At 42.0% G+C, this 25637-nt stretch overlaps 1 protein-coding gene across 1 annotated transcript; it reads right to left on the bottom strand.

Annotated features, from left to right (window-relative positions):
• Window positions 1-168: 168 nt before the first annotated feature.
• On the bottom strand, window positions 169-23847 carry kdm7aa (lysine (K)-specific demethylase 7Aa). The gene is made up of 18 exons (XM_005923557.3): window positions 23718-23847; window positions 16180-16265; window positions 13885-14002; window positions 12740-12900; window positions 9292-9433; window positions 8424-8610; window positions 7933-8095; window positions 5836-5923; window positions 5640-5746; window positions 5076-5167; window positions 4825-4911; window positions 4278-4523; window positions 3933-4060; window positions 3468-3619; window positions 3290-3384; window positions 3004-3155; window positions 2490-2824; window positions 169-1830 (listed from the first exon to the last, which is right to left on the bottom strand). Exons 1-18 carry the CDS (start codon window positions 23813-23815, stop codon window positions 1742-1744), a joined length of 2526 nt encoding a protein of 841 aa, XP_005923619.1. The 5' UTR covers window positions 23816-23847; the 3' UTR covers window positions 169-1741.
• Window positions 23848-25637: the final 1790 nt, after the last annotated feature.

Here is a 25637-nt window from a genome sequence, read left to right on the forward strand (position 1 = left end):
CGCTCTTAAAGCTACATGGGTGCAGAGTCAACTTAAACTAGGGTGTCTTTCCACTTAAACAATGAGCTGAACACGTGTTTGGAGGCAGCGAGTGGGAGTAACACCAAATGGGTAAAAGTAGCCTAAAGATACAATGACTGTTAAATCTGACCTGTTGCTTTTTTTTTCTTTCTCTTTTTTTTGAGCTATAAAAACTGAAAAACACTGAAATAAGAAGTTATGAGTGTCTGCATCCATGATGTGTGGCTGGTGGTTAATCGAAGGTTATGTCCATGGCATCATTCCCTGAGAGTGAAGAACTGCACACACACACACCTCACATTAAAGAAAAGAAAAAACCTCAATCATCCACATGTCAGTTCCTCAATCGCTGACCTTTTAATACATCATCTACTTTGGATCGACCACAGTGGCTCAGAATACCTGTTGTTTTGTTTTTTTTGCTAAATGGTGTGGCACTAAGTAGAGAAAGCTCAGGAGTAGATATGGAAGTTTCTTAACCTAGACTATCCGCACATAGCCCATAAACAAACCAAAAAAAACCTCTACAGGAACAAAGAGGACGAGGATCGACACAGGCTCTACTCAGCTGGGAAGGGAAAGATGGGTAGCTACTCAACAGATGATCACATGAACTCTAAAAACATCCACATTTACAAAAAATTTTTTAAAAGGTTAAAAAAAAAAAAACTCCCTACGAAGGGGGGGGAGAAACACCCTCAGGCTCACTGAGGTTTTTAGGGTGAAAATATAATAAAATCATTACCTCTGTTCAATTAATAAATACATAATTCAGAATCCATAAAAACAATAAAAAAAAATCACATAAAACGCGAAATAAATTAAGCCAGAGTCGTTTCAGAGGTGACGACTTGTAATTCCTATGGGAAAACAAATTCACAGAGAGGCAGCATTTTGAGTGACTCCACCCCCACCTCCAACACTAGGTGCAGTTTTACACCTGTTAAAATTCTGCGAGCAGAAGAAACGCACCAAAGTGCTGCCTCTCGCCCTTACCTCTCTCCTTAAAAAAAAAAAAAAAAGTTATTGCTGGTGTGATTGAGATAAAGAGGAAGGGTGGGACACAAGCATGAGAGAGTGGAGAGACGTACAAACAAATAAGCACCATTTTGAAATTTCAGTTTCACCACCTCTTTTAGCACCGCGTTTCACCTCCACCCGTCCAGGTAAACAGACCCTTCGTCCTGTTCCGTTTGTCACGAATAAAAAAAAAAAATAAAATATATATATATATATATAATAAAAATTAGGCCAGGGGAGAGGTGGAGGGGTGATCAGCAGAAGGGGGAAATACTAGCAAATGTGACGCAGGTGATCTTGGCATCAGAAGCAGTGGACGTCTTGCCGCCTCACCCTCTCCTCCCGCCCCCACCAACATCTCTTTTTTTGTCCGTCCAAAATGCCCACAGGAGCTTCAAGTCCACCGTTCCCTGCAGCAACATGCTCCTTTCATGTTTTTGTCTTTAGTGTGCTTGTGGTAAAGTCGTGCGCTTGCTCGTTTCCAATCCGATACCCTGTCTCCTAAGCATGCACAGTGAGCGTGTTTTACGTATCAAAGATTTGTTTCATCTCCAGGCAGTGTCCATGTGATTTCATTTCTTTTTTGTTTCATCCACCCTCCCCCCGACATATTTTAACTGTCTGGTAAAAAATACACAAAACTATCTTCTTCTCTCCCCCTGCTCCTGACTCCTCGCCCTTCTTTCAATGTCTGGGGGGGTTACACGAAGACGCGGTTGTGTCTGCTGAGCTTCAGGATCTTCCCCAGTCTCTGCTTGGCTGTGGCCATGCCTTTTTTGGGCCGTTTGCCTAAAAAAAAGAGAAAAATGAAAATATTAGCGGGATTTATATTGTAACATCAAATAGTGAGTAACATTTCAACTATCTTCTCACAAATCTGACAAATAATCCATCAAGTGGCCTAATCATGATGATAACCATAAGTGGCCCTTAAAACGGGCCCCTGACACCAAAGAAAGCACCTACTTTATATTACAATAATTAAAGAAACTAATACAAAGTAAACTAAACACTGAACGGCTACCCTGAGGTACCCCTGAGCAAGGTACCATCCCTACACACGGCTGCCCACTGCTTCACTGAGTGAATGGGTTAAATGTAGAGAGTATTGATCCCCGTGGGGAAATTAAAGTATACATTAATCGAAGTAAAATATACTAACACTTCTTGCATGACAGTTAAGTCCTGGTTAAAATTTGTCCTGATCTTTGATCAGCTTTATTTTGGAAAGGTTCTTTCTGTACTTTCTATTTAATTTTAAACAGTTTTTAAACACTGAATACCACCTCTCCCACTGTCAGAGAGCTAATCAGAGAGCTAATTCCCACATCCTGCACATTACGTATTGAACCATGCTTTATCTTCTGTGCCAGTTAGTGTGGACTGAAACAGCTTCTCCATTTTTCTGCATATTAACAAGCAGAAATGATAAAAGTCACATTTCAAACCTTTTGTGGCCTGATTGCTGATTGGTGGAGGGTTCGGGGCGTGCCTCTTGGAGGGGTGCAGAGGTGGAGACATTGAGGGGTCACAGTATTGGTAGTCCATCTCTGGGCTGGGGAGCCCTTGATTGTCCCAGGCTTCGCTGCTGCTGTTTCCCTGGCTGTCTATCGGGCTCTTGTCCCCCTGCAGTCGGCGCTGGTGCTGCGCCTGTTCCAGCGGGCTGGGCCACCAGGACTCCTGGAGCGAGTCTGCCGTCTCCGACTTGGAGGAGCACAGCAGACCAGCCATAGACAGCATCCCCTGAATGGCCTCTGCTGTGCTGGGTGAGGTAGGACATTCTCTGTAGGAGGAAGACGAGACTCATTTTCAAAAAAGGTGCCCCGATGGCGCCGTGTTCACGGGGGCCTTTCAAGGATTTTGTTTTATTTATTTATTTGGTTAAACGGCCCACGGATAATCAGAATATTTGAAGAAGCATAATAGTACTGGTCACAGGCCTGCCTTGATCTGTTTCCTCACCGTTTGAGTGGTTTGTGTTTGTGCCTGAGTTTCTCGCCAGACTGGTCCAGCTTTATGTGCCCTGAGCCTGTCTGCTGCTCATCCTCGTCCTCTTCATCCTGGGAGCTCTCCGAGTCTTCGTCAGAAGATGATGACGACGATGACTCTTTATGCTACATTGGACAGAGAAATTTCAAAAACATGCCTCAGAAGACAGTGTAAAAAATGATTACCCAAAGTACACTCTGTTCAGAAACACTGAGCTCTTAAACCGGCTGTGTTTGTATAAATCCTGCACATCGTTTACCTCTGTGGGAAAGTCGCTGTCTGACTCGATATCTGACACACTGGAGTGTCCTGAGACTTCTTCCCTGAGTTCAGTCTTCATCCTCTCCAGATCTCCTGAGACACAAAGGAACACATCGTCAGCTAAATGCTTGCATGGCTACAATCGTCTGTTGGTTTAATATTCACTGAAGACTTACTGAGGAGTGCGGATTTCTCAGCTGTGCTGTGCTGTTCCTGACTGTCATACATCCTCTCAAACTTCACGTCCATGCAACCCTTGGGTGGGCCAACAGACAGTCCCTCATCTTCGGACTTTACAGGGCTGCTGCTTCCCGGTCGTCTCAAATCTCTGCACACACAAATATAAAGTTCATGTTAACATGCAGAGCAGGTGACTAATTTATATTGTAATAAACAAGAAGAGGAAAATAAATTGGACTCCTCATCTCCTGACGGCTGCGTCACAGCTCAGAAGAACAGGCTTTGTAGATTAACAAATTCATAGTTTCTGTTGCTGACTAGTAAACCTTTCTAAATTCATTTTTACTTCATGTTATTTTTTTATTCACCAAAGTGGTTTTATGTTGGTTTCTGGAGTTTGTCACCAAAACAAAAGTACTAGTTTGACTGGCTCTGCACACTGATTCACTTTGCTCCCCCACCTGATGATTCTTCCGTTGACCAGCATTAGCCGTATGTGGTTGTCTTCCAAAGACTCTGCAGCAGCAGCTGCAGATGCAGTTGACACTTTGTTGAACTTTGCGTGAACCTTGGCACCAAACGCAGGATCCTGGATACAGAATATTAAAAGTATTGTATCAGTCATCAACAACACACACAGAAGCATTTACAAAAAGCTTTAATCGGTGCAAAGCTGCATTTAAGTGAAGACTCCAATTACAATAATAAGTACATTGTGCACCTTTTGGCCTAACTAACGGCATTTTGGTTTCTTCCTTTAATGTAGATTAAACACACATTCTGAATGTTTGCTCCTTGAAGCTCACCTCCTCCAGTGGCCCGACCTCCAGCCTCTTCAGCACATCCCTGGTGTGCTGCTCTAAGATGTCCAGGTTAGTGGGTAGCTTGGGCGCATGGCGCTCCTGCTCCCTCAGTTGCCTGGCGGCCCTTCGAGCTCGCCGTGCCTGGCACAGCCTCTCCACCGTAGCTCGAGTGGACAGGCAGCCGTTTGATCCCGAAGGTACTCCACTTCCCTGAGATTTCACTAGCTTGCTACCACCCACTGGTTCCTCCTAGAAAATAAATGTAAAATAAATCATGCAGTGAAGGTTGTTACAGTGTGCAAAAAATAAAAACAAAACCTACAGAATCAAATGATCATTTTTTTTAATTTAATAAGATGTACAGATAAAGCACATGTAAAACTGTAAAGGGTCAAGAAATGGTGCAAATTAATGATGTAAACACTGAGATTACAGCTTGTATATGTCTAAAATGTGGGTCACTTTTATTAATCACTGACAATACCAAAAGAGCGTCAGCTTTTCTCCCAGCTGACACCACCATTTGCATGAAGTCTAAAAAGCTCCTCACCTCTAGGTAGCGGATTTCCTTGGTCAGTTCTTTAATGAGATGGTTCGGCCTGATGTTGTCTGGTACCTCGCTGGTGGGTTCGTTCACCTGCAAAGCCGCAACAGTTTACATTCAAAACAGAGGAGTGAGCAGAGAATCTGCCGCCTGCTGCTGACAGATAAGACTAAACGTGGATGCCTCCGGTGACTCCTGTGTCACAAGAACCATGTGGACTGCAGACATGTGAGGTGTAATCAGGCGGAATTTCTCACCTCTCTTTTCAACCAAGTCTTCAGTGCACTGATTAAAGCCTTGACTCCATCCACTAGGTAGGTCGGTGGAGGACAGTTGTCCTCTCGAAGCTCTGACAAAATCAAAGAAGGGAAAACTGTCACATGAGTTTTAAGCGAGAAAGCTTCAAACCTTTTAAAACAGTAATGGATTTCCAAAAAGGTAGCATTAAAAGTGGTGTTCAGCAATGGAAATTTCCTGTGGATATTTTGTGTTTTTAAGTTTTGAGGGATCAAAAATAGTGGGGGGAAAAAACAAAACAAAACACGTCACACTTTGACCCTCCACTATGTATTAAAGGACTTGCAACCCTGAAATTTACTGTCATATGCAGGTAAAATTTTGCATGACTTCATTAAATATACTAATTCTGAGGGGTCAGGTGGGAGGAACTCATTGATTTTTCATGGAAAGACCCATAAATAAATCTTACTGATACCATTATTTTCTTGCCAAATGTTTTGAATTTTTATGTCAAAATGTTATGTTGCGACAGCTCTTATACACATCTCTGTGGCTTGTGGTTTTGAGTTTTAGACTCTCACCTTTTAGCATTTCCAGGAGGTTCTTTGCCACATACCAACAAATGGCCTCAAAATAGGGAAACTTAAAGAGGTCTGGGGTTTTCAGACGACGCTCCATCTCATAACACCTACAACGCGAACCAAACGTTAAGTGCTAAAGTCTCTAGAAAACACACAAAAATCAAGATGCCACACCAGTGGCAGGCGAGTGGTTTACCTGAGCTGCATGCCAATATTGAGGTTGTGAAGGAAGTTCCCTCCGAATGCCATGCAATCCTGAGAGGTGAGAACAGCGTGGATCCAGCCTGCAGAGGGCAGCAGAGCACAGACGTTTACTCAGCTTATCTACTCTCTGGCTTAGAATGATAACATTCTTAGGGTGGGGCAGAGAAATTACACATGAATACCTGAGGAAATAGGGATTTATACTTCGCTTAATCATATTTTCTCAACATGCAGAAAAAAATTCGTGACAACAAGACTGCAAGAAACTTTTATCCTGCTGAGGCACAGTCACACTCAGCAGCAGGAGATAATGCTGTCAATAACGGCTTCCACCCCAGATAAACAGTGCTCCTAATACAACACAAAGTAGGAGAAAACAGATTCTTTTGGGGGGGGGGGGGACTGACAGAGGCTGACAGACAGGCCTGATAATACGCTTGACTGACCTACTGTGCTTCCTGACCCCAGCTTAATTCCCACCTCTCCACAGCCTTTCTGCCAAAAGCTCTCTTTCACAATGCTGCTTGAGCTTTCTGAGAAAGCATGGCTGGAAGACTGATTGAGGACATCCAGCAGTTGACGGGCTGAACTGAGCTTTGTCTGTCCGTGTGCCGTAGGGGGGCAAGGGTGAAGGAGCTCTATGGGCTTAAAAAGTCCATTGAGAGACTGATGGACAAATAATGGTATGACTGGATCCATTAGCTTCACTTCAGCGAATCAAAGCATGCTTTGGTGTCATGCTCAGTTAGTGACATGACATCAAAACATCTTTCTACCTTCTTAATGCAACATCAGCAGCGCCACCACAAGGCTGCATAGTCACGTGTAGTAAAACGCCTCAGTGCCACTTTCATCATATTACATAGGAGCTCTGTCTCTCTTCATTTTTCCCTGTAATTATGATCATTAAGAACTGTTTGGGTTGTTGCTCAGGAAGAATTTCCCTCTCTGTTATTTTCCTTTGGCAATAATAGAGGACCTTAAAGGAGCCTGTATTTTCCTGGCAGCATCCATGGGAATCATGATTATTTTTCACTTTTAAATGCACATGGGGGGAAAAAACAAAACAAAAAACAGGCAGGTCAGCAAAGCTGGCGCAAAACTGTCAGGCAGTCACCAGAAACAATGATTTAACATCAGCGACACAAACAGCTGCACGTCTGAGAGTGTGGAATTTATTGTGCTTGGAAACCACACACCATTATCCAAGACTTTAAAAGTACTTTGATGACTAGTGTGTTTAGTTTGGTTCAACTAAAATGTGTGTGTGTGTTTGTCTGGTCAGTGATGTTTGTTTAGGCTGGTGTGAAAGCTCTCAATCACATCCTGGTGTACCGACCAAAGATCCCTTTCAAAAAGGTGTGTCACGATAGCGGACGTGACTGAGCACGAAAGGCTGAGCTGATTTTAAACCCACGTGTAATATTACAAATAAGCTATGAATACATTTGTCCAAATCATTTGACTGATCTGGGAAAAGCTCTGCACTCGTGCTGACCTGCATGTTTTACCAGTCAGTCAACTGTGCTTGCATCCTTTTTTTCATAAATACATTATCTTTAAAGAGTGGATGTTATAGTGCTGTAACATGCCCTATAATAACAATAACATTGCTCATCTCATCATAAAACATATCATAGCTGACTTTTTGAGCTAATCGTGACAATTAGTAAAGTACAGATGATAAGCTGCCAGTTATCCAAATTTGATTTCTTCATACGTCCAATACCTAGAGGTCTACATAACTGCCATGCTCACGGATCATAGCGTGAACATAAACCATCATTTATCACAATCGTCACTTCTATCAAACAGTTCTTGAACATCCAGAAGATGGCGAGGTTACAACTTTCCAACTGTTTGCCAACCAACAACCAACTGTTGTACTTTCAGAAAGTACAACCCCTGTCAGCTGGGACTTTTTGTGGGGTAAAATAATCTCCCTGGAGCTTAATGTGCTGCATAGTTCCTGTGATAGAAATACAGAGTTTCTCAGGAGGTTCCCAGTTCAAACTGACCTTAAGAAAGTTTTGAAAGTACACTTAAAGTCCTTTACTTATCAAATGTGACATTAAAACACCTCACTGACCTGTAGGGATGAGCAGCGTGGTTCCTTGGGGTACAATACACTTGTAACACTTATCCACTTTGTCCCCAAAGAACACTTCGCTCTGATTGGGCGAGGAGCTCCATGCCTCATATAGTGCAAGATTGGTGAGGGTGGGCTTGATCAAGTAGAAAACTTTCTCACCCTGAAAATCAAAAGAAAAGGTATTTAAGGTAACGAGAGGTTAAACTTGTGAATGTGACGGCACTGCTCTACTAAACACCCGCCCCTCATTCAATCACAAATTAAAGTTAGCTGTAGTTTTCAGTAGCGAGGGGGTGAGACCATCATGATGAGTGCTGCTGGCTGTTTTATGAATTAACTGGATGTGAGAACTGAGAGTGCTAGTCTGACCTAAAAACCTCAGTATTTAAAGAAACACTGAATCCCTGAGCTTGATGAACATCAGGGTGGCATGTTCCTCTCTTTAAAGGGAAAAAAAAAAAAAGCTCTTTAAATCCACACACACTCACCCAGAGAACATGATACCAGACAGAGGTGCCTCCAAAGTCTATGTGGAAATCTGTGTAGCTGTCTTTGACCCCCATAAGGCAGTACTTCTGGACAAAGGGTTTAGGGAAGAAGGAGTCGTCTGGCCAGTAGTTCTCAACCCAGGACAACGTCTGAGCCACGTCAGGAACCTCCACCAGCTTTGCCATCCTGCGGGTGATCAGAATCATGCAGCACACTGAGCTTAGGAAAGTTTTAAAAACATATCTGTAGGTCCCTGATTTAATCTCAACCACATCCAATAGAGAGACTCGACTCTACCCTCAACAGAATAACAAGTCACTGAGGTGAGACTGTAAACGTCCAGCACAATCAGATCTGATGGTAGCTGGTCTTTAACCTCCTAGGTGCCTATAGTGCAAAGTCCATACGATGTCAGACTGCACCAGTGTTAGAACAAAGCAGAATAATATTCTCGGCATTCATCGTTATCAAGCTGTCATCATATAAGGAGCCTCCAGCATGCTACATGCTCCCTCACCTTCACAGTACTCCCAGTAGTGCAAATGCCTGTTTTGTTGTGTGCTACACTTAAAGAGAAACTGAGCAAAATATCCCAACCTGATTCTCACAAATCTGTCTAAAGTGCACGTGTGAAAACAGCTTTGGCTACATCAGAAGGACTTTAAATCGAATGGTGTTCCATTTCTTTCTATTAACTCAGGCAACTATTAAATCAGCTGGAAGCTTCCATTCAACTTTACATTGATATAGATGGCCTTGGTAAAAAATACATCTGGAAGTTTTGTCAAACCTAGTTTGCTGACTCTTGAAGATTTTTATTCCTTTTTCGCTTTTAAATCACAGTGACGGACCTGCAGCATGGCTTACTTCGTGTCAGAGAACTCCAGGCTGATGAGGTTGAGGACTTTGGGTCGATGGGGATTGGTGAAATACTTGATAAACTCGCTGAGCTTCATCTTGCTGTCCGCCTGCCGTGCCACATCTATCACGTCGATGACTTTGTTACCACCTAGATGGGAATGAAGTGCCTTTTAGCTTGTGCAATATCAGATTAGATGTTCTGCAGTCACAGACTCCTGAATGAAAATCTTCAAACTTTTTAAATGACTGCAGAGTAGGTGATGGGGTTCAGAGGGGTCAGCAGCCTGCTGGCATCCTCATGTGCTTTTAGAGATCAACCCCTGAGGAAAACTGGCATTAATATGGCAGCATGGGGAGGGGTTGTAGGGGATGCAAGCGAGACAATCTGTCAATCTGTCCAGACCACCAGTCCCAGAGGAAGGGGAGTGGGTGGAGGTGAGAGGGCTGCTACGTTTAATAGCTGTGTGTGCGTGGGAGATCTCAAGCATATAAGGAAATATGTCTGTAGATGTGAGAAAAAGTGTGCAAAAGCTGTGTGCATGTGTGTGTTTACTCATGGGATAGAAAACAGATGCTAAAAAGGAAAAGAGAAAAAAGTCAAAGAGAGAGCAAACAGCAAACAGCTCACAGTTGGGACGCTACAAATCACACGCAGTGACACGCAGGGCCGGAAGTAAGACTGGGGTGCAGTGTGTAGCAAGACAGCTGGTGGTTGTATTTTCCCCACACCCCTCCCACACACCTTTTTTATTACCCCTGTGCATACTTGTGTGCACACGCACACGCACACACACACACACACACACACACACACACACTCTCCTCTAAAGGCCCAGCTGGCCAGCGTCTGATGACAGAGAACAGGTGGAGTGAAAAGCAGTCAGTCACACAGTGCGAGACAAAGCTGCCTGGAAACCCTGCAACGCCGAGCTCGAGCACTGGGTTCACAAACCCAATTCAATGTTTTTATTTAGTTGTTTTTGTTTTTTTTTATTAATGTCAACAAACTAAAGCACCGCTGAGCCAGCTCGAGAGACACTCGATCTAACCGACATCCCACCATAAAGACAATGATATATGACGACACCCAGTTATGTTAAAGAGCCAATTAACTGAGATAATTGTTGCAAATATGTCTTTGTCATCAGACAGGAACCAGAAACTTGTTACTCACTGCATTAATTTTAATGTAAAACAATTATTTCTTCATGAATCAAACGTTTTGGGAGCAAAATGCTGTAAAAATAATTCACTCAACACTGAAATCAAAAGATGAATCCTACTTTATTTTTGACCGTTTTGTAGGAATGAACATGATTGTAACTATGAACATGCACGGCAGGGTTTGTTATATTAAATACTGGGATGAGGGACTGGAATAGCTCCTTCCATACTAGGTTTTTGTGAATCGGGCTTTAAAAAATATATACTTTTAATAAAGTGCTGGTAATAAGCCATTGCCTGTCAACAGCAACCTTTACTCTTCCTCAAAGCACCAGTTGGGTGTTTTAACAGGTGACCTCAAAGTTGAGCTGAGTTTAATTTGGTATCCACCCATTTTGTGCTAAGTGTCATAAGGAAAACTCAGCCAGTCAATGTGATCTGATTAGTCAATAACAAGCATCAAGACAACTTTGATGGTGCAATACAAACTTGGTTTTCCCTTTCTGGTTTCTTTGTCAGGTTTTGCATAGTTTCATGTAAAACCTGAAACCATTTCTAAAAAGCTTTGCCCTGGAAGGAGTTTTTCAAAATCTCCAATATCTGTGACCTAAAACGCTTTTCATGTGTGAATGAAAGACCAAAAGACATTCAAAAACCAACTTCTCCAAGACACCTTTCTAATGTGGACAGGGCCTCAGTGTAGTTAGCTTCTCAAGTGGCTTTGCTCATTTGTGTTTAGTTTTATTAGCTTCAATATTAGTTCAGTTCCTATGACAGCTGGGACATGCTCCAGCTCCTGCTACAGCCCTGAAATGGGTAAGTGGAAAAAAATTGAAGAATCGATAGTTTCAGGTTTGGTGTTTTTATTATTATAAATGAGAGGTTATTTGTCAGGGTCTCTGTACACAAATAACAATGTTCATCAGGCAGACTGTGCTAACAAATTCCATCAAACAGAGACAAAAACTAAAGACATTTTCTCTTTTTTTTTAAATTTCAGTCAGTTTCATTTTTTTCTAAAGTTAGCCAAAATATTTTTTCACACCCAGTTTGAGCCTTTATTTTAGTTTTAATTAACTGTAATGCCCTTGCCAACATCGGCTGTCATCCTTCAGTTGAAAGTTTACATGCCAGTTTACTCTGAAACAGCTGGCATTAAACCTAATTTTCTACATCAAAGTACTCAAGCGGTCTAGAGGCTGGTCTCTGCAGCTGTCATCTGCATTCTTCCCCTCACAGAAAGAGAGAGGGTTGCTAACGGTGGGTCGCATTGTAACATCTTAGGCTGCGTCTACACAGGAAGTGATTTACAGAGAAACGGAAACCAGAGAAAGTTAAAAACATTCGACAACTACAGCCAAAAACAGGAAAAACACAGAGCGGGCCAACGCAAAGACAAACTTCACTTAACCTCGGAGCAAGCATTTGATACCAGTGATTGGCACATAACAAGTTAATAAATGCATAACAAGGTAACCTAGGCAACCAGAGCCTGTGTCCAGAGATGAGTGAATACTTGTTGGTAATTAAATAAATTAAGAATAATTAGGTTTACTGACTAAACCCTTACTCCTTCCTAGCAAGGGCACCTCGCCCTGGTTTCCATTCATTATATATACACACAATATATAGTTCAGATTGAAAACAATAAATAGGTCAATTTAAAGACTTTCCATCATGTGTAGAACTTTTTGACCAATCTTTGACCACACACCGAGCTGGCAGCAGAAATGCTCGACAGCATCGGCGTTTACTCCAGTTGTCCCATTGTCTTCAAACTGGAAGAACTGTAATCCCACACTCAGACCCCAGTCACAACACCTGTGCCTTGGCTTAATGCTCAATAGGGCATGGGAGAGAGAGATAACGTGAGAAAGGGAGTCTGTAATCTGAACTTAATTATAAAAACACTGGTGGGCTTGGTAATGGACTTGTAATAGGAGCTGGGAAGTAGCAAGCTGTTTCGGTAAGGAAGTGCAGTGGTCATGGAGAGGGCAGTGAAAGCTTAGCCGTCGCTCATTTAGAACGCATTCAGCCATCGTCTGATGCCTGATAAGTGGGTTAAAACCCATGAACCTGGAAACTGGTTCATATTGACAAACACAGATGGCGCCTGCTCAGCAATGGCCACTTAGCTGGCTGGTGTAGCGTTATTTCATTAGCTTTTAAGCAGCTTCCAATGATGCTGTGTAGTCCAATCACAGAAGTCACATCCTTCCCAGACAATAAACACTAATGTTTTGTTGTAAATTACATACATACATGTGACAACAAAGCCAAGTTTACTTACCCACATACTGCTCCACATCTTTGACAGAAAAAGTAGAGGGGGGTAGTTTCAGACCCAGACCCTCCATTTCGGTGACTGCTATGGGGTAGTTGAAGCCTTGCCTCTCCAAATACCTGGTAGTCACCAGCTCACCCTTCATCCGTATCAGAATCTCCTCGGCACTGAAAACCAGATTGTAATAAGTTAATTCAAGCTGCCAGTGTTCTCAAAATAAAACCATAATGGTTTTAGCCATGCAGAGTTGCTTTGTTTACTTTACTACCCAAACCACAACTCAATATAGGTGAAAATATTGTGTTTGTGGTGGTGGTAGCATTTTGACCCAAAAAGAGCCTACAGACATGCAAGCTGCTCTGTGAGGTGGTGATTAGGCACACTGAGAGGATTACCCAGGTCACTACATATCACCCATTTAATCCTGACGACAACCTTGGTTTTTCACCTGAGATAAAGTCAGGTGAGCCACTGACTTTTCATAAAGATTTCTACAAAAATGTGATCACAATCAAGAAAACTCTGGACCCAGTAATGTGTCTTTCTTTCTTAAAGCCACACTGTTTTGTGTGACTAAAAATGTTCCAAAGCTACACATTTTTTCCAGAATCAGTGGTCGTGAAAATGTAAATAATCCACACACTGGAACTATTTTCTTTTATAGAAACAGACTCAATCAAACTCCCACTAGATATCTGTAAACGTGAGAACACAGAACAAAACAGTTTGCCTGGCTTAAAACCACAAGAAGCAAGCGTGTACATATTTATGTCTTCTCCTAAATCCACTTTAACCTGTACGAGCATTAAGTTAAGAATTTCGAGTTTTTTCAGCAAATTAGAAAAACAATCCAGTTGGTCAGAAGGATTAAGTATGAGAAAAAACATTTCCAAAATGAAAGAACTGGAAAAAACAAACAAATTCTCATACATTTGCAGTTTTTCTCTTTTCCTTTGTAACTTTCTAATGCAAAGCCTTACTTAAGCCTTTAACTGCATAGACAACTTTACAGGAGCCCAATTTTGAGCCTTCAAAAGTAGACATGATTCACAAATCAGAAAATCGCACTTTTAGTTTCCCTGAATAAAATATTCCACTAGGCAAGGCCTTTAGAGTTTTAAAAGTGTGGCTCTTTTGGGGTTGATATCTACCTGGGGAATGTCCTGTTTTGGAGCTCCTTGATAAACACTGAGGTGCCAGCCTGCACCGGCTTCGATCCATCGTCTGGCTCTGTGTAGTCATGCCTGTGCCAGTTGTTGCGCTTTTTCACTGCAGAAAACAAAAAAAAAGTAGGTTTGAGTTTCACTGGGCTGTCTCGTCCTAATGTAATAATGCCCTCTTGAAGCACCTTCACACAACAACATTGTAAATTATGCAGATCACAATCACTTGTCACAAGCACATTAATTCACTACTCAGCCCCTGTGCCCAGGGGTGGATATCGAGGGGTTTGTCCAATCAAAGTGGAGGGTTTACAGCACCATTCAATTAGCTTCTTAATGTCTGCCCTCAGGGTTGTCAAAGGTTAACCTATTCCCCTCCCCCCCTTAACCAAAAAAAAAAAAAAAATCTGACTCGACTAAGACTGCAGAGAGCGGCCTTCCCCCCCGGGACTGTCCAGCATATAGAGACATGGGTGAGACAAGGCAGAGAATCAGAGTATGGTGCTGTTTTCACACATGCACCTCAAAGAATTAGGTCATACTTTCCGCTGTTGTGCTTTCTCACATGTAGCACACATCAGGAAATAGTTTGCTTCAGATATACTGGCTAATGGAAACACTTTACTGTTTAGGCTTCAGAGCTGCCAAGATAACAGATGCAAGAGGGTGCCAGGGCTCTAGAGTGCGACCAAATTGGTCGCAAATGCGACCAGATTTTTCAGTGGTGCGACTAAAAAAAATCTTAGGTCACACCGGTGCGACCAACTGTTCGAGTAAAAAAAAAAAAAAAAAAGTCTCTGCAACTCGGGAAGTCTCCGTGTGGTCAACAACATATCGTGCCCATATCGTGGTCTAAACCAAGCAGAGACAGTCAGGGGCGGTACCTCTCTGATTGGTCATGTACGTTTGAAAGTGCAAGTGGATAGAGAGGGGTGAGCTTGAATAAAGCGATATCAATTCATTAAATCCTGAATCGACTTTTAAATATGAATTCCCTCTTTGCTGTTTTGCTTCCACCGCGATTTAAAAAAAATAAATAAATAAAAAAAAATAAATAAATCACACTTTATGCACAGCTCTCTCGCTCTCTCTCTCTCTCTGTGCACTTCAAGAACAGTTTCCCCATCTCAGATCTCTGTTTTCTGCATTATTCATTCGCTTCTTACCCACCAATATACCGTTATTTACAGCACTCTTTCTTTCTTTTTTTTCTTTTCTTAAATGACCTCGGACAAGAAAGCCTATTTTCTGCTGTTCAATACTGAAAATATTTAAACTTTTTAAAATTATGCAATATTGCAGAATATTTTTAAGGTTATCTGCTATAAAAAGCCAGGCCAGGAAAATCTCCTTCATGTTTTTCTGTGTTTTTTTCTCAGTTTGACACAAAGGCATCTGCTGTGATGCTCACAATTCTGATGAAGTCTCATAAGTGTCAGTACTGATAAATGATGAGAATTATAATATTTCTGACAGTCTGAGGCAAAATTGAATCGAAATCGAATGGATTATAGAAATCAGTGATGATGCCCAGCCCTAGTGAGTAGCCTAGGCCTGACAGAAGTGGATGTAGCTGTGGGTAATAAGAAAGGATGAAAAGAACTATTTATAACTTTTTGGTTAAGTTAAGGCCTGATCCATCTGAAATTCATAGCCAGTGCTCTGACACGGAGCCATCAACCTCTGAACCTTGAAAAAGCACAGTGTATCCAGAAAACACATTATATGCTGCAATAAATGCACTGCCCAAGTGTCCCCTCTCCCCACTGCCTTTCAGCGGCAGGCAGCAGCAAACAGGTCGTCAGAGGAGGCCGAGATGATGATTAAGTTTAACATTGTCTACAATATTGCCAAAGAGTGCCAAAGCACTTTAAGCACAAGATTGGTAGTTAATCATTTACAAATCAATATTGTCTGTATAGACAGCAAAACCCCCCACCACCACCAAAAAAAAAGTGCACATGTAAAACAGCGGTGTTAAGCTATGCGGTTGAAAAATTTGGGTGCTCCCAACTTTTGTGCTGGTGGTTTCTTAGGCGCACCAGTGCAACCGTCGCAAAAAGTTAGTCTAGAGCCCTAGCGTGCACAAAACAACTATTCATAAGTAGTAAATGCACACTAATATTTACTGAGATATTTGCTGCAATCTGACATTAAATGGACTATGCACTATGAAACTGCCAGGTTGCATGCACCAAGGTGTCTAGAAAAGTTCAGGACTGCAGTGTGTGTGAGTGTGTGCGTGAGAGAGAAAAATGGCTTCAGGAAGCAGCAAAGACTCACTCAGGGAGGGTCCGTGTACGACATCACAGTTGGGACAGTGGTAAACATCAATATCCACAGCATGGTGCTCTTCTACCTGTACACAGCTGGAAAGAAATGAGATACAGAGTTAGGGCAAGTCCCCTACAGAGGTTTATACCGTTTTTAAATTGCCAGGAAAAGAAAACACGCCATCACAAGATTTTGGCCAAACATATACAAAGCATTTACTATGATAATGTATGTATGTAATAATAAACCCTACCAGCTGAAGACATTCATTGCATTTACAATATATATGGTCTTTCCTTATACTTTAAAGTTCCTTCAGATAACTTATCCTGTAAATGGTGGCATATAAACCACTTTCAATCTAACTGAAATGAGTGGAACAGGTCTTCTGCTTTACAAGCCGGTTCAGAAATGAAACGAGGACACCACAATCTTTATCTGGCCTGGACAAGCTAAAGCAGATGAAACGCTCCCAAACTCCTGTCAAATGCTGTGTGTGTTTCAAGCAGAGATGCCAGGGGTCACAGGTCAAAGATAAAAAGAAAGAAGAGGAAAAAGCAGCGCACACTTAGGTCAGGAGACCAAAGATAGCAGTTTTATTTTTTTCCCCTCCAACAAATGTTCTATCATTTCACAGTTATGGCTTCATTATTATTATTATTGTTATTATTTTTTAAAAACAAGCTGAATGATCTGGCCTCTTTGCTAATACTGCATTCTCATCATATAATTTGCAGCGCATTTATCAAGAGGAGCTGCAGTACAGCGGTGTCACTCATGCTGCTACTACCCCTGAGTATCCTGCAACAGCCAAGCCACAGGAACCAACTCGCATGCATTCCTGGGTTGCATACCGGAGCAGCATGGGTTGAACAGCAACTTTGTTCGGATTGTGGACAACGTGTATAGTGTGACAAGCCAAAAAGTACAAACTAAAACTGAACTATCCTAATTCACATGACCATCCATCCATTTTCTACCACTTATTCAGGTCTGGCTCACAGAGCCAGCAGCCTAAACAGAGATACCCAGACCTCCCTCAACCCAGCTACCTCCTTCAACTCTTCAGATGGTCAAAAGAGGCAGTCCCATCCATCCGAGGGACGGAATCTCTCCCGCATGTCTTCAGTCTGCCCTGTGATCTCCTTTCAGCTGAACATGCTTGAAACACCTTGTTCCTTAAAGTCCCAGGATCCTTATTGGACGCTCAAACCGACTCAGCTGGTTCCCTTTTTATATTTAGGAGCAATGGCTCTACTGAAGTCATCACCTTTCTAATGAAGACCCCGAATGCTCTAAAGAGGAATAGGCGACGGTTGGACTGCAGATCAACCAGTAAATCAACTGCTCACATTCGCTTTCAGCTCTGCACCCATCTGACAATCCTCCCGTGTCCTCCTTTCCTCACTTGTTGAGAAGTCCCTAACATAATTCAAACTCCTTCACTTGGGGCAACAACATATTACCAACCAAGCATGTAGACTCCACCCTTTTCTGACTGAGAATCGTGGCCTTAGAAGTAGAGCACTGGCAGTTTTGCTTTGAGCTCCAAACCAGCCAAGTGTGAGCTGGTGATCAATAAAGCAAGCAGGACTGTGTCATCCACGGAAAAGCAAACACTTAAACTTCAGGCCACTGAAGCCTGCATCATCCAAACTAAGATTGTCTGCAATTTGTCGACTAGATGACTAATCACTACTGTCACTAGTGTGCACCTGACCTCTTCACTGATACCCAGTGCTGATAAATCTGCCCATTAGCCACTAGATGAAAGTTAGCACAAATCTATAACATTTCAGATTCAAAACCCCCCAAATAATGCAATTAGAAACTAACAAATAACTTAGACTCAATGCCCCCACAGTTTTCTGTGAACATTGAAAAAAGTAACCAAAGTAAATTTCAGTTTAGTTTTAAATTTAGCTTCCTTCTACATTTTGCCCATAGTGTCACAGTTTGAGAACCACATTAGTGTTTTACTTCTTCTGACTGCACGTGGCATCAATTTGTGGAGATTCTCTTCCCCTGAGATCAGTACTCCAAAAACAAATGAAGAAATCTTGTTGCTTTTTTTTTTTTTTTTGAGAGAACCAGACAGACGCCAGCTTCATTACTGGCCTACAAAATCCCTTCCTGCAGCACAGCAAAAAGAGGTTTATAAACAGGTTTGTTGCTGATATAACCTTTGCTTTTAAAGGTGAAAGCCTGCAGGGGGGATAGAGCTGACCGAAGCCTGCTATCAGCTTTGATCTACAAGGAACTGCAGGAAAACTGTAAAGGAAATAAAGCAGAGGGCCATTAACTCATCAGGAAATGGTGAGCTTGTGTGAATGCCTGCCACCCCCCACATCACCCTGGTGCACAAACAGGATATCAACCATACCACACAAAATCTGAACTGTTGTTGGTTGGGTATAAGGGCAAACAAATGCATTAGTACAGTAACTAATTAAATATCTATTTAGCTGTAAAGAACTCACATTTATCTCTTTTGAAAGTTACTTTTCCACTCTCCTACAACATCCATAAAAGACAAAAAAAAAAAAAAGCTGAGAGAAGCACTCCTGCTCCTGCACGTGAGCAAATGGATAACTAGCAGTAACAGTGTACAGTGTTTGGCTGGCGACTAAGCCTAGCTCATGTATCAGGAATCTTTGTTCAAACATGTGGCCGTTCGCTGGGGGAAAGCATGAGTCACAGCTCTCTGCCGCTGGGTTCGCTGAGACGTGTGAATACAGCGTGTGCTCTGGGCTGACGTGACCTTCTTGCTACTTTCCTTTATATAACACCGCAGTGGGAAATAAGGGCACTGTGCCACATACGCCACCCTGACTCAGCGCGCGTGTTACCTGTAATGATTACCACTTTAACCCGAGCTTGTGAGTCTATGTGGACTTGAGACAGCAAATGTAAAAATGGGAGAGGAAAGAAAAGAAAGGGGCCAAGTATTTCCTGCTGCCTTACTCGGGCTTGATGACTCACCACAAAGCGGGGTGAGTGTGCAAACAGCTCTTGAACCGACATGAACCTCATCTGCTCAGTCATACGTCATCTCAACTCATAAGATAGTGTTATCATGCATTGTAAGACAACAAAAAGGTCAGAGAGAGTACAACCAGGGTGAGCAACACAGATACCCCACAAAACCTTGCTTTATTCCCTGATAGAGCTGCCCTCTGACAGCACTGCAGCAGATTACCGAGCTAAACATCCCTTCCTGAATGAGCGGAGATGTGTGTACTTGGCTAAACCCTCGCCATCAACAGCCCCTCTCCTCCACTTCCTCTCATCAAAGGCCTCCTTCCTGTGTAACTGAGAGGGTTTATTCATTAGTCCACGCACTGTGAGGGGGTTCATTGTCCTCAGTGATCAGTGCAGAAACACAAAGGCTGGAGGCTGGCATCGCCATTATTTTAAGCTCTAAATAACCGCTCCGCATGGGGTGTCGACACACCTACATTAGGGAACTGGCAGATCTCTAATGGATGGGTGGTGGAGATGGAGAGGATATGAGGGCAGTTAAACACACCTGGCTGTCTTTATGTGCCCCAGAGGAGCACCTGACTCGTCCGAGTGCGCTCAGGCAAGGCTTACATAAACAGAGCCGGACTTGGACAGCAGTAAGAGCCACTGAGGTCTGACAGATGGATAAGGCTCTGTCATTCTGTCCTCAGGGGTTAAATCATTTTAGCCAGCTAGGCATAAAAGCAACATATCACCCGTGCATTGTTTACAGTTTGAAGGACACAGCAGGGCTTTCTGTAGTCAGCTGGTAAACAACAAAAAGAGGATCACTTTGTTGTTTATAGGGCATCAGGGAGCCCCTGGGAGTTTTAAACAACTTAATTGTTTTCAGTGCAGGTTGAGCTGCCCTGAGGCCCACAAGCACTGGGACTCTGTTTTCACATGTCTTCAACATGGCTGAGCCCCATTTAAAACCTAACAAGTCATCAGTCTTACGAGTGTTTGCTGCTGAAAGACGCAACACAACAAACACAGACTGAACTCGCTGTGCAGATTCACAGTTCATAACATACAAATTATTGATCTATTATTTTGGTACATCAGCTATCAGTTTGATATTGTAATTTAAAGTGGTTTTCTAAACTTCCTTTAATTTGAACTGTGTGGTATATTCTTTACTGTTATAATTCAAACTGACTAGTAATCAATACATGATGCTTTTGACCCTTAATTGACTTTGATTGAGCCAAATGTAATGTTATTTCCACCCCAATGAGAGTCAGCTGAATATAAACAAGAGCTATGAGGCTGTCTTTACTTCAGCCAATCAACTTATCAGACATCTAAACAGATGATCTGAAACATCACAGACAGCAGTAGTTTAAAAAAAAAAAAAAAAGGGGGGGGGGGCACTTCCACTTAGCCTAAACACCAAAAAGGCTCTCCACAGAGGTGATCCATCTCTCTTTAGTGTGCTCACACTCTGTGCGACATTGACAGATCGCGCATTGAACTTGGCTCGCCGTAGCTCCCATCAGTCATTCGCTCCATCTCATTGAGCACCACTGGTCTATCATCGCCCCCACTGTCCACACGCACATTAGACAATGGGCAGACCGGAGGGCCTGACACCTACACTGTGATCTGATGTGACCTACCGGGGATTTACATCCATAACACTGATGTAAATTTGCATCTAAGAAACGCATGAAGCAGAGGCAGAAGCATTTACAGAGGCAGGTCTTGCAATCAGGTGAGGCTCAAAATGATGAATGGCCCTCAGACTTACACCTGAAATCTAAACCAAAGGGTATAATAGTGGGTTATACTGCTTCAGGGCACTGTTACCCCTGCAGATAGTCAGGACAAAAACCTGAAGGGGCAGCAAAGTAAACCAAAGAGGTCAGAAGATTAGTAACAGAGACCCTCAGAACATTTCTTCTGCAAACAATCATTTTGTATTTTTTTCAAATGCTTTTTTCTCATTCAGGTGTAAGTCTACCACTGTAGGCAATGTATAACTTTTAGATTAAAGTATTTATCAAATATCTAATAGGCACCAAAAAATATTCTGTTGGCCCATGAGGTTAAAGTACCATTTTTAGAAGCAGTTACAATAAAAGACAAAATTTCTCTTTTAGCACATAAAAGAGAAGATGTACACAATGTGGTCATTTTTTAACTTTACACAATCTACCTTATAATCTAAGCATTAATTCCACTTAATTCTGGAAATAGTACTTTCCAGTACTCTGAAAGTAGTATTATGACTTTAAAGTAAAAAATAATAATTATTCAACTTTATTCTTGAAGTAGTACTTCTATCTTGTTCTCATAACAGTACTTGACTTTATTCTGGAAATAGTATTCAACTTTTTCCACGAAGTAGTAATTTTATTTTCATCTTGAAGCTACTTCGAGTAGTATTTCAACTTTATTCTCATCATTGCATCTGACTTTATTCACAATATAGTATTCTACTTTAGCCTCAAAGAGGTATTTCCACTTTAGCATCAAAGCAGTAGTTGTTCCCAACTGGAAAAAGTATTTCTGCCTTCCTCTCAAAGCAATATGTTGACTATTTTCCTGAAGTAGTAGAGGGCTATGCTGTAGTTAATGTAGATTTAATGCAGTATTACAAATTTTGAATTATTAAAGAAATACTATAAACTAATAAAACTGAAGTGAATAAGAAACACAATGTGGAAACTAACTGAACCACAACTGAATAAAAACAAAAATGAATATGACTGCATTAAACTGTAATAAAGAGATTACTGAAAACATGGGGGGAGTTTATCAGGACTTTTTTCTGCTTTCCTGTAACCTCACTCTTTACAAATCTGATGCTGATAAACCGTGACACTGATTCAGACAGCCTTACCACATTAAAGTACAGCTTGTTTTGTTTACTGAAACACAGGTGATAGAAAACAGGACACTCTCCAGCAACCAAGACAAAAGTCTCCCACACAAACACCAACAAGAACTAGCAGAATGAGCTCCTCCGCTTTCCCCTCCAATGGCGTGCCATCACCCACAGCCAGAGAATATCCCTTTCCTTCTGGCCTGCCTCGTGGGAAAGAGGCTGGAAATGTGGCCGTTTTTGGAGCTTTGCTGTGAGTATGTGCGTGTGTGGTGTGTATCTGCTTATTAGTCATCAATGGGGGAAGCTCCAACATTTGTTCCTTTTCTTGCTGGCAGATGACACACAGCTAGTCTGTTTTGGCGCTGACACACCACAAATCCTGGCTGCTGAGTTTTTTGGCAGCACACTTGGTGGTTACGCAATGGCTTCCGTCATTTCAACATGAGCAACCCCCCACCTTAAAAACCAAAAAAAAAAAAACAAAAACCCCAGATTATTGTATTCCTAAGCAGTCACTGTGGAAATGCACCCACACAGGCTGACTTGAAGAGTTGCCTAGGTCAGCCCATGGACTTAGAGCCACATTAAAAAAAACAAGAGAAAACTGCAAAAGAAAGAAAGTCGGATGCTGAGAAAATCTCATGCTCAAGAAGTGCGTCACAATATTAGGTGTGGACTGAAATTTGTACATTTTAGGCAATGTACATTACACAACATTAAGATTCCCATCAAGATTTCAACAGCTTCCACCTACATCTGAGCATGAATCACAAAAACATCTGCTACCTGCAATCACAATAGAAAAGAAAAAACAAACAAACCCCAAAACAAAACAAATACAACACACACACACAAAACCCAGACACGTGCCTGCTTGGTACCTTTAAATAATTCCCCTGCTTGCCACTAGGGGTCCGAGGCCATGTGCCTCCTCTTTCTAAAAAGGGGGGTGGGGGATTTAAATTTCGCCAACTGTCAATCAAAAGCCAAACCATAACAATCTCCTCGTTTCCCCCCGCTTACTTTCTACCAATATCAAACCAGCATTTAAAACAAAGCTCATTTGTATTAAATAATAGATATAAACTACCAGCTTGCTATATAATTAACGTACAGGTTGTGCCCAAACAAGTTCAAGTTGTTTATTAGATCTTCTTGTATCATTAAGTTTAAAATACAACTCAGACGCCGCCCGAGGCTGCCGTTACCTTTAATAACCTGCCAGCTCTGGCACACTTTGTACACTAGGGCTGGTTTAACTGGATTTAAATCGACTGAATCACAGCGACATCAAAATTAAAGTTATCCTTTAAATAACTCTACGGAAAGGTAGTCACGTACGCTTTTGATCACCCGTGTTGACTGAAACAGCTCGGTATACCATCAGCTATAAGATCTACTTTCTATTGGGCTCTATTTAAGTAAATGCCGCTGATTATTATAATAACTACAAAGAGCTGGATCGTGTCGTTTTGTTTAAACTTATCTGCGGCACGATGGAGTTCATTAATGTTGTTTTTAGGGGCGCGAACCCCCACTTTCGCCCGTAAAGTCGTGTCAATAGACGGTTTAAAACCCCCGTCGCCCACCGCTAACGGTTAGCACGCTAAGTTAGCCAAGACCGCTCAGAGAACCGTCGCCTTTTCTTAAAAAACAAACCGTGTTTCTCGCCTCCATGTAACTACACCTCTTTAGGATGTCGCAGACTACATACCTGCCGTGAAACCAGTCTTTACAGATGTCACACTCGATCATAAACCGGCTCACATCGTAGGGCTGCCGGCAGACACAGTACAGCGGGGCCGCCGCCATCTTCCTACTGTCCCCAAACAACGCAGGAATGAAGCGGGCGGGGATTTAACCCAACATCCGGAAATACCCGAGGGGAGAGCCGAGCACGCACGAAATCCGCCATTCTGAGGCAATCCCACCTCTGACGTCAGTTTCCAGATTATGCATTTCCATCTGGTTGTGTGGGCACACCAACAATAGACGCAAACTTTTTTCCAACAAAGGAATGACATAAAGGGCTTGGTTTTAGGCGTTATGCTACAATCGGATAAAAGCGAAAAATCAGCCTGTAATTTCAATTATTCTGATGAAATAATCTCCATAATCTGCTATATGTATTATTTTACCATATTAAGATGTTTCTTTAGTCGTATTACATTTTAATATGGATATATTCATTGTGTTTATTGAGCTTCACGTTCCCGATTTTATTTAAATATTAAATATTTCAGATCAAACAAACTCTAATTTTAGATAAAGTTTTTTATATGATCATTTTAAGGGAAACATCTACCTGGCGCTGTGTGAAAAAGTAATCTCCGCCTAAACCTAATAAGTAGCTGTGCCACAGAACATTTTCCCAAAAGTCTCAGGGATTGTCAAGATGTTGTTGTTTTTTTTGGCAAATGTGAGACGAGCCTTTGTGTTCTTTTTGTTCAGCAGTAGTTTTCTCCTTGGAACTCTCCCATGGATGCCATTTTTGCCCAGTCTCTTTCTTATTGTTGAATCATGAACTCTGTCCATAACTGAATCAAGTGAGGTCTGCATTTCTTTAAATGGTGTTCTGGGTTCTATTCGGACCTCCTGGATGAGCCATTGATACACTCTTTGAGTCATTTTGGCATCCTAGTGACTCCAGGGGAAGCTTCACCACTGTTCCAAGTTTTCTCCATTTGTGCATAATGGCTCTCACTGTGTTTCGCTAGGGTCCCAAAGCCTTAGAAATGGCTTTGTATCCCTTTGTTTCCCAGTTGTTATTGAATTTATTTAGATCGCAGCAATGATGTGTTGCGTTTTGACATCTTTTAGCCTACTTCCCTTCATCACATAGGTTTTATTTACATGATTTCTTGATTCAACAGGCCTGGCAGTAATTAGGCCTGGGTGTGGCTCAGTCAATTACTTTTTGGGACAGGTAGGTTTGGATAGCTTTAAGACAATCTTCAGTTGTATAAATCACAACAGCCCTCTTACAGAATACAATACCCCCACAGTTGGCATGGATCTTATTGTACATTAATGCTATTCTCTTCTATTCAGAACCATGTAAAAGAAGTTATCTTCACTTGATGGTCTGACCCTTAAAGCTTCACAGAGCATGCTTATATCTTAATTGATGCACAGCCACTTATAAGCCATTTAAATGTACGGGGAGTTTTTTTGTGTAATACTGTGTGTTGCATCTTTAAATAATGCAATTAAAATGTCCACAATACATGGATAAAAAGTGTTTTCTGATTGCAAATAGCATTAAATACCTATATCAATGCATATGCGCTATCAACACTGACTTAACTGTAAATCCACAACACAGCTGATGAGCTGCAAAGGCAAGAAAATGTAAGTGTGTCACACGGTCTTTATCTTTCCTGCACTGTCTTCACTGTGAAGATCTCTTCAGAAGGCGTTTTCCAGCCTGCTGGCAGACGGCTCAGAGGCATCTTAAATAAAAAATCAAAACACAACATCCAGCCCTGGTATGTCTCCATGGAGCGTGTCTGACATGCCCTACGTGCTTTGTGGTGAATAGCAATGGGACCACCGACCCACAGCTTGATCTGTGAGCTGACAGCACCCATCCCCCCACACGCCCATCTGTGCTACTCTGCATAGTCAAGCAGCC

The sequence above is a fragment of the Haplochromis burtoni genome, unplaced genomic scaffold (assembly GCF_018398535.1).
Source record: "Haplochromis burtoni strain Fernald_Lab_line unplaced genomic scaffold, NCSU_Asbu1 Contig_49, whole genome shotgun sequence".
Taxonomy (NCBI): Eukaryota; Metazoa; Chordata; class Actinopteri; order Cichliformes; family Cichlidae; genus Haplochromis; species Haplochromis burtoni.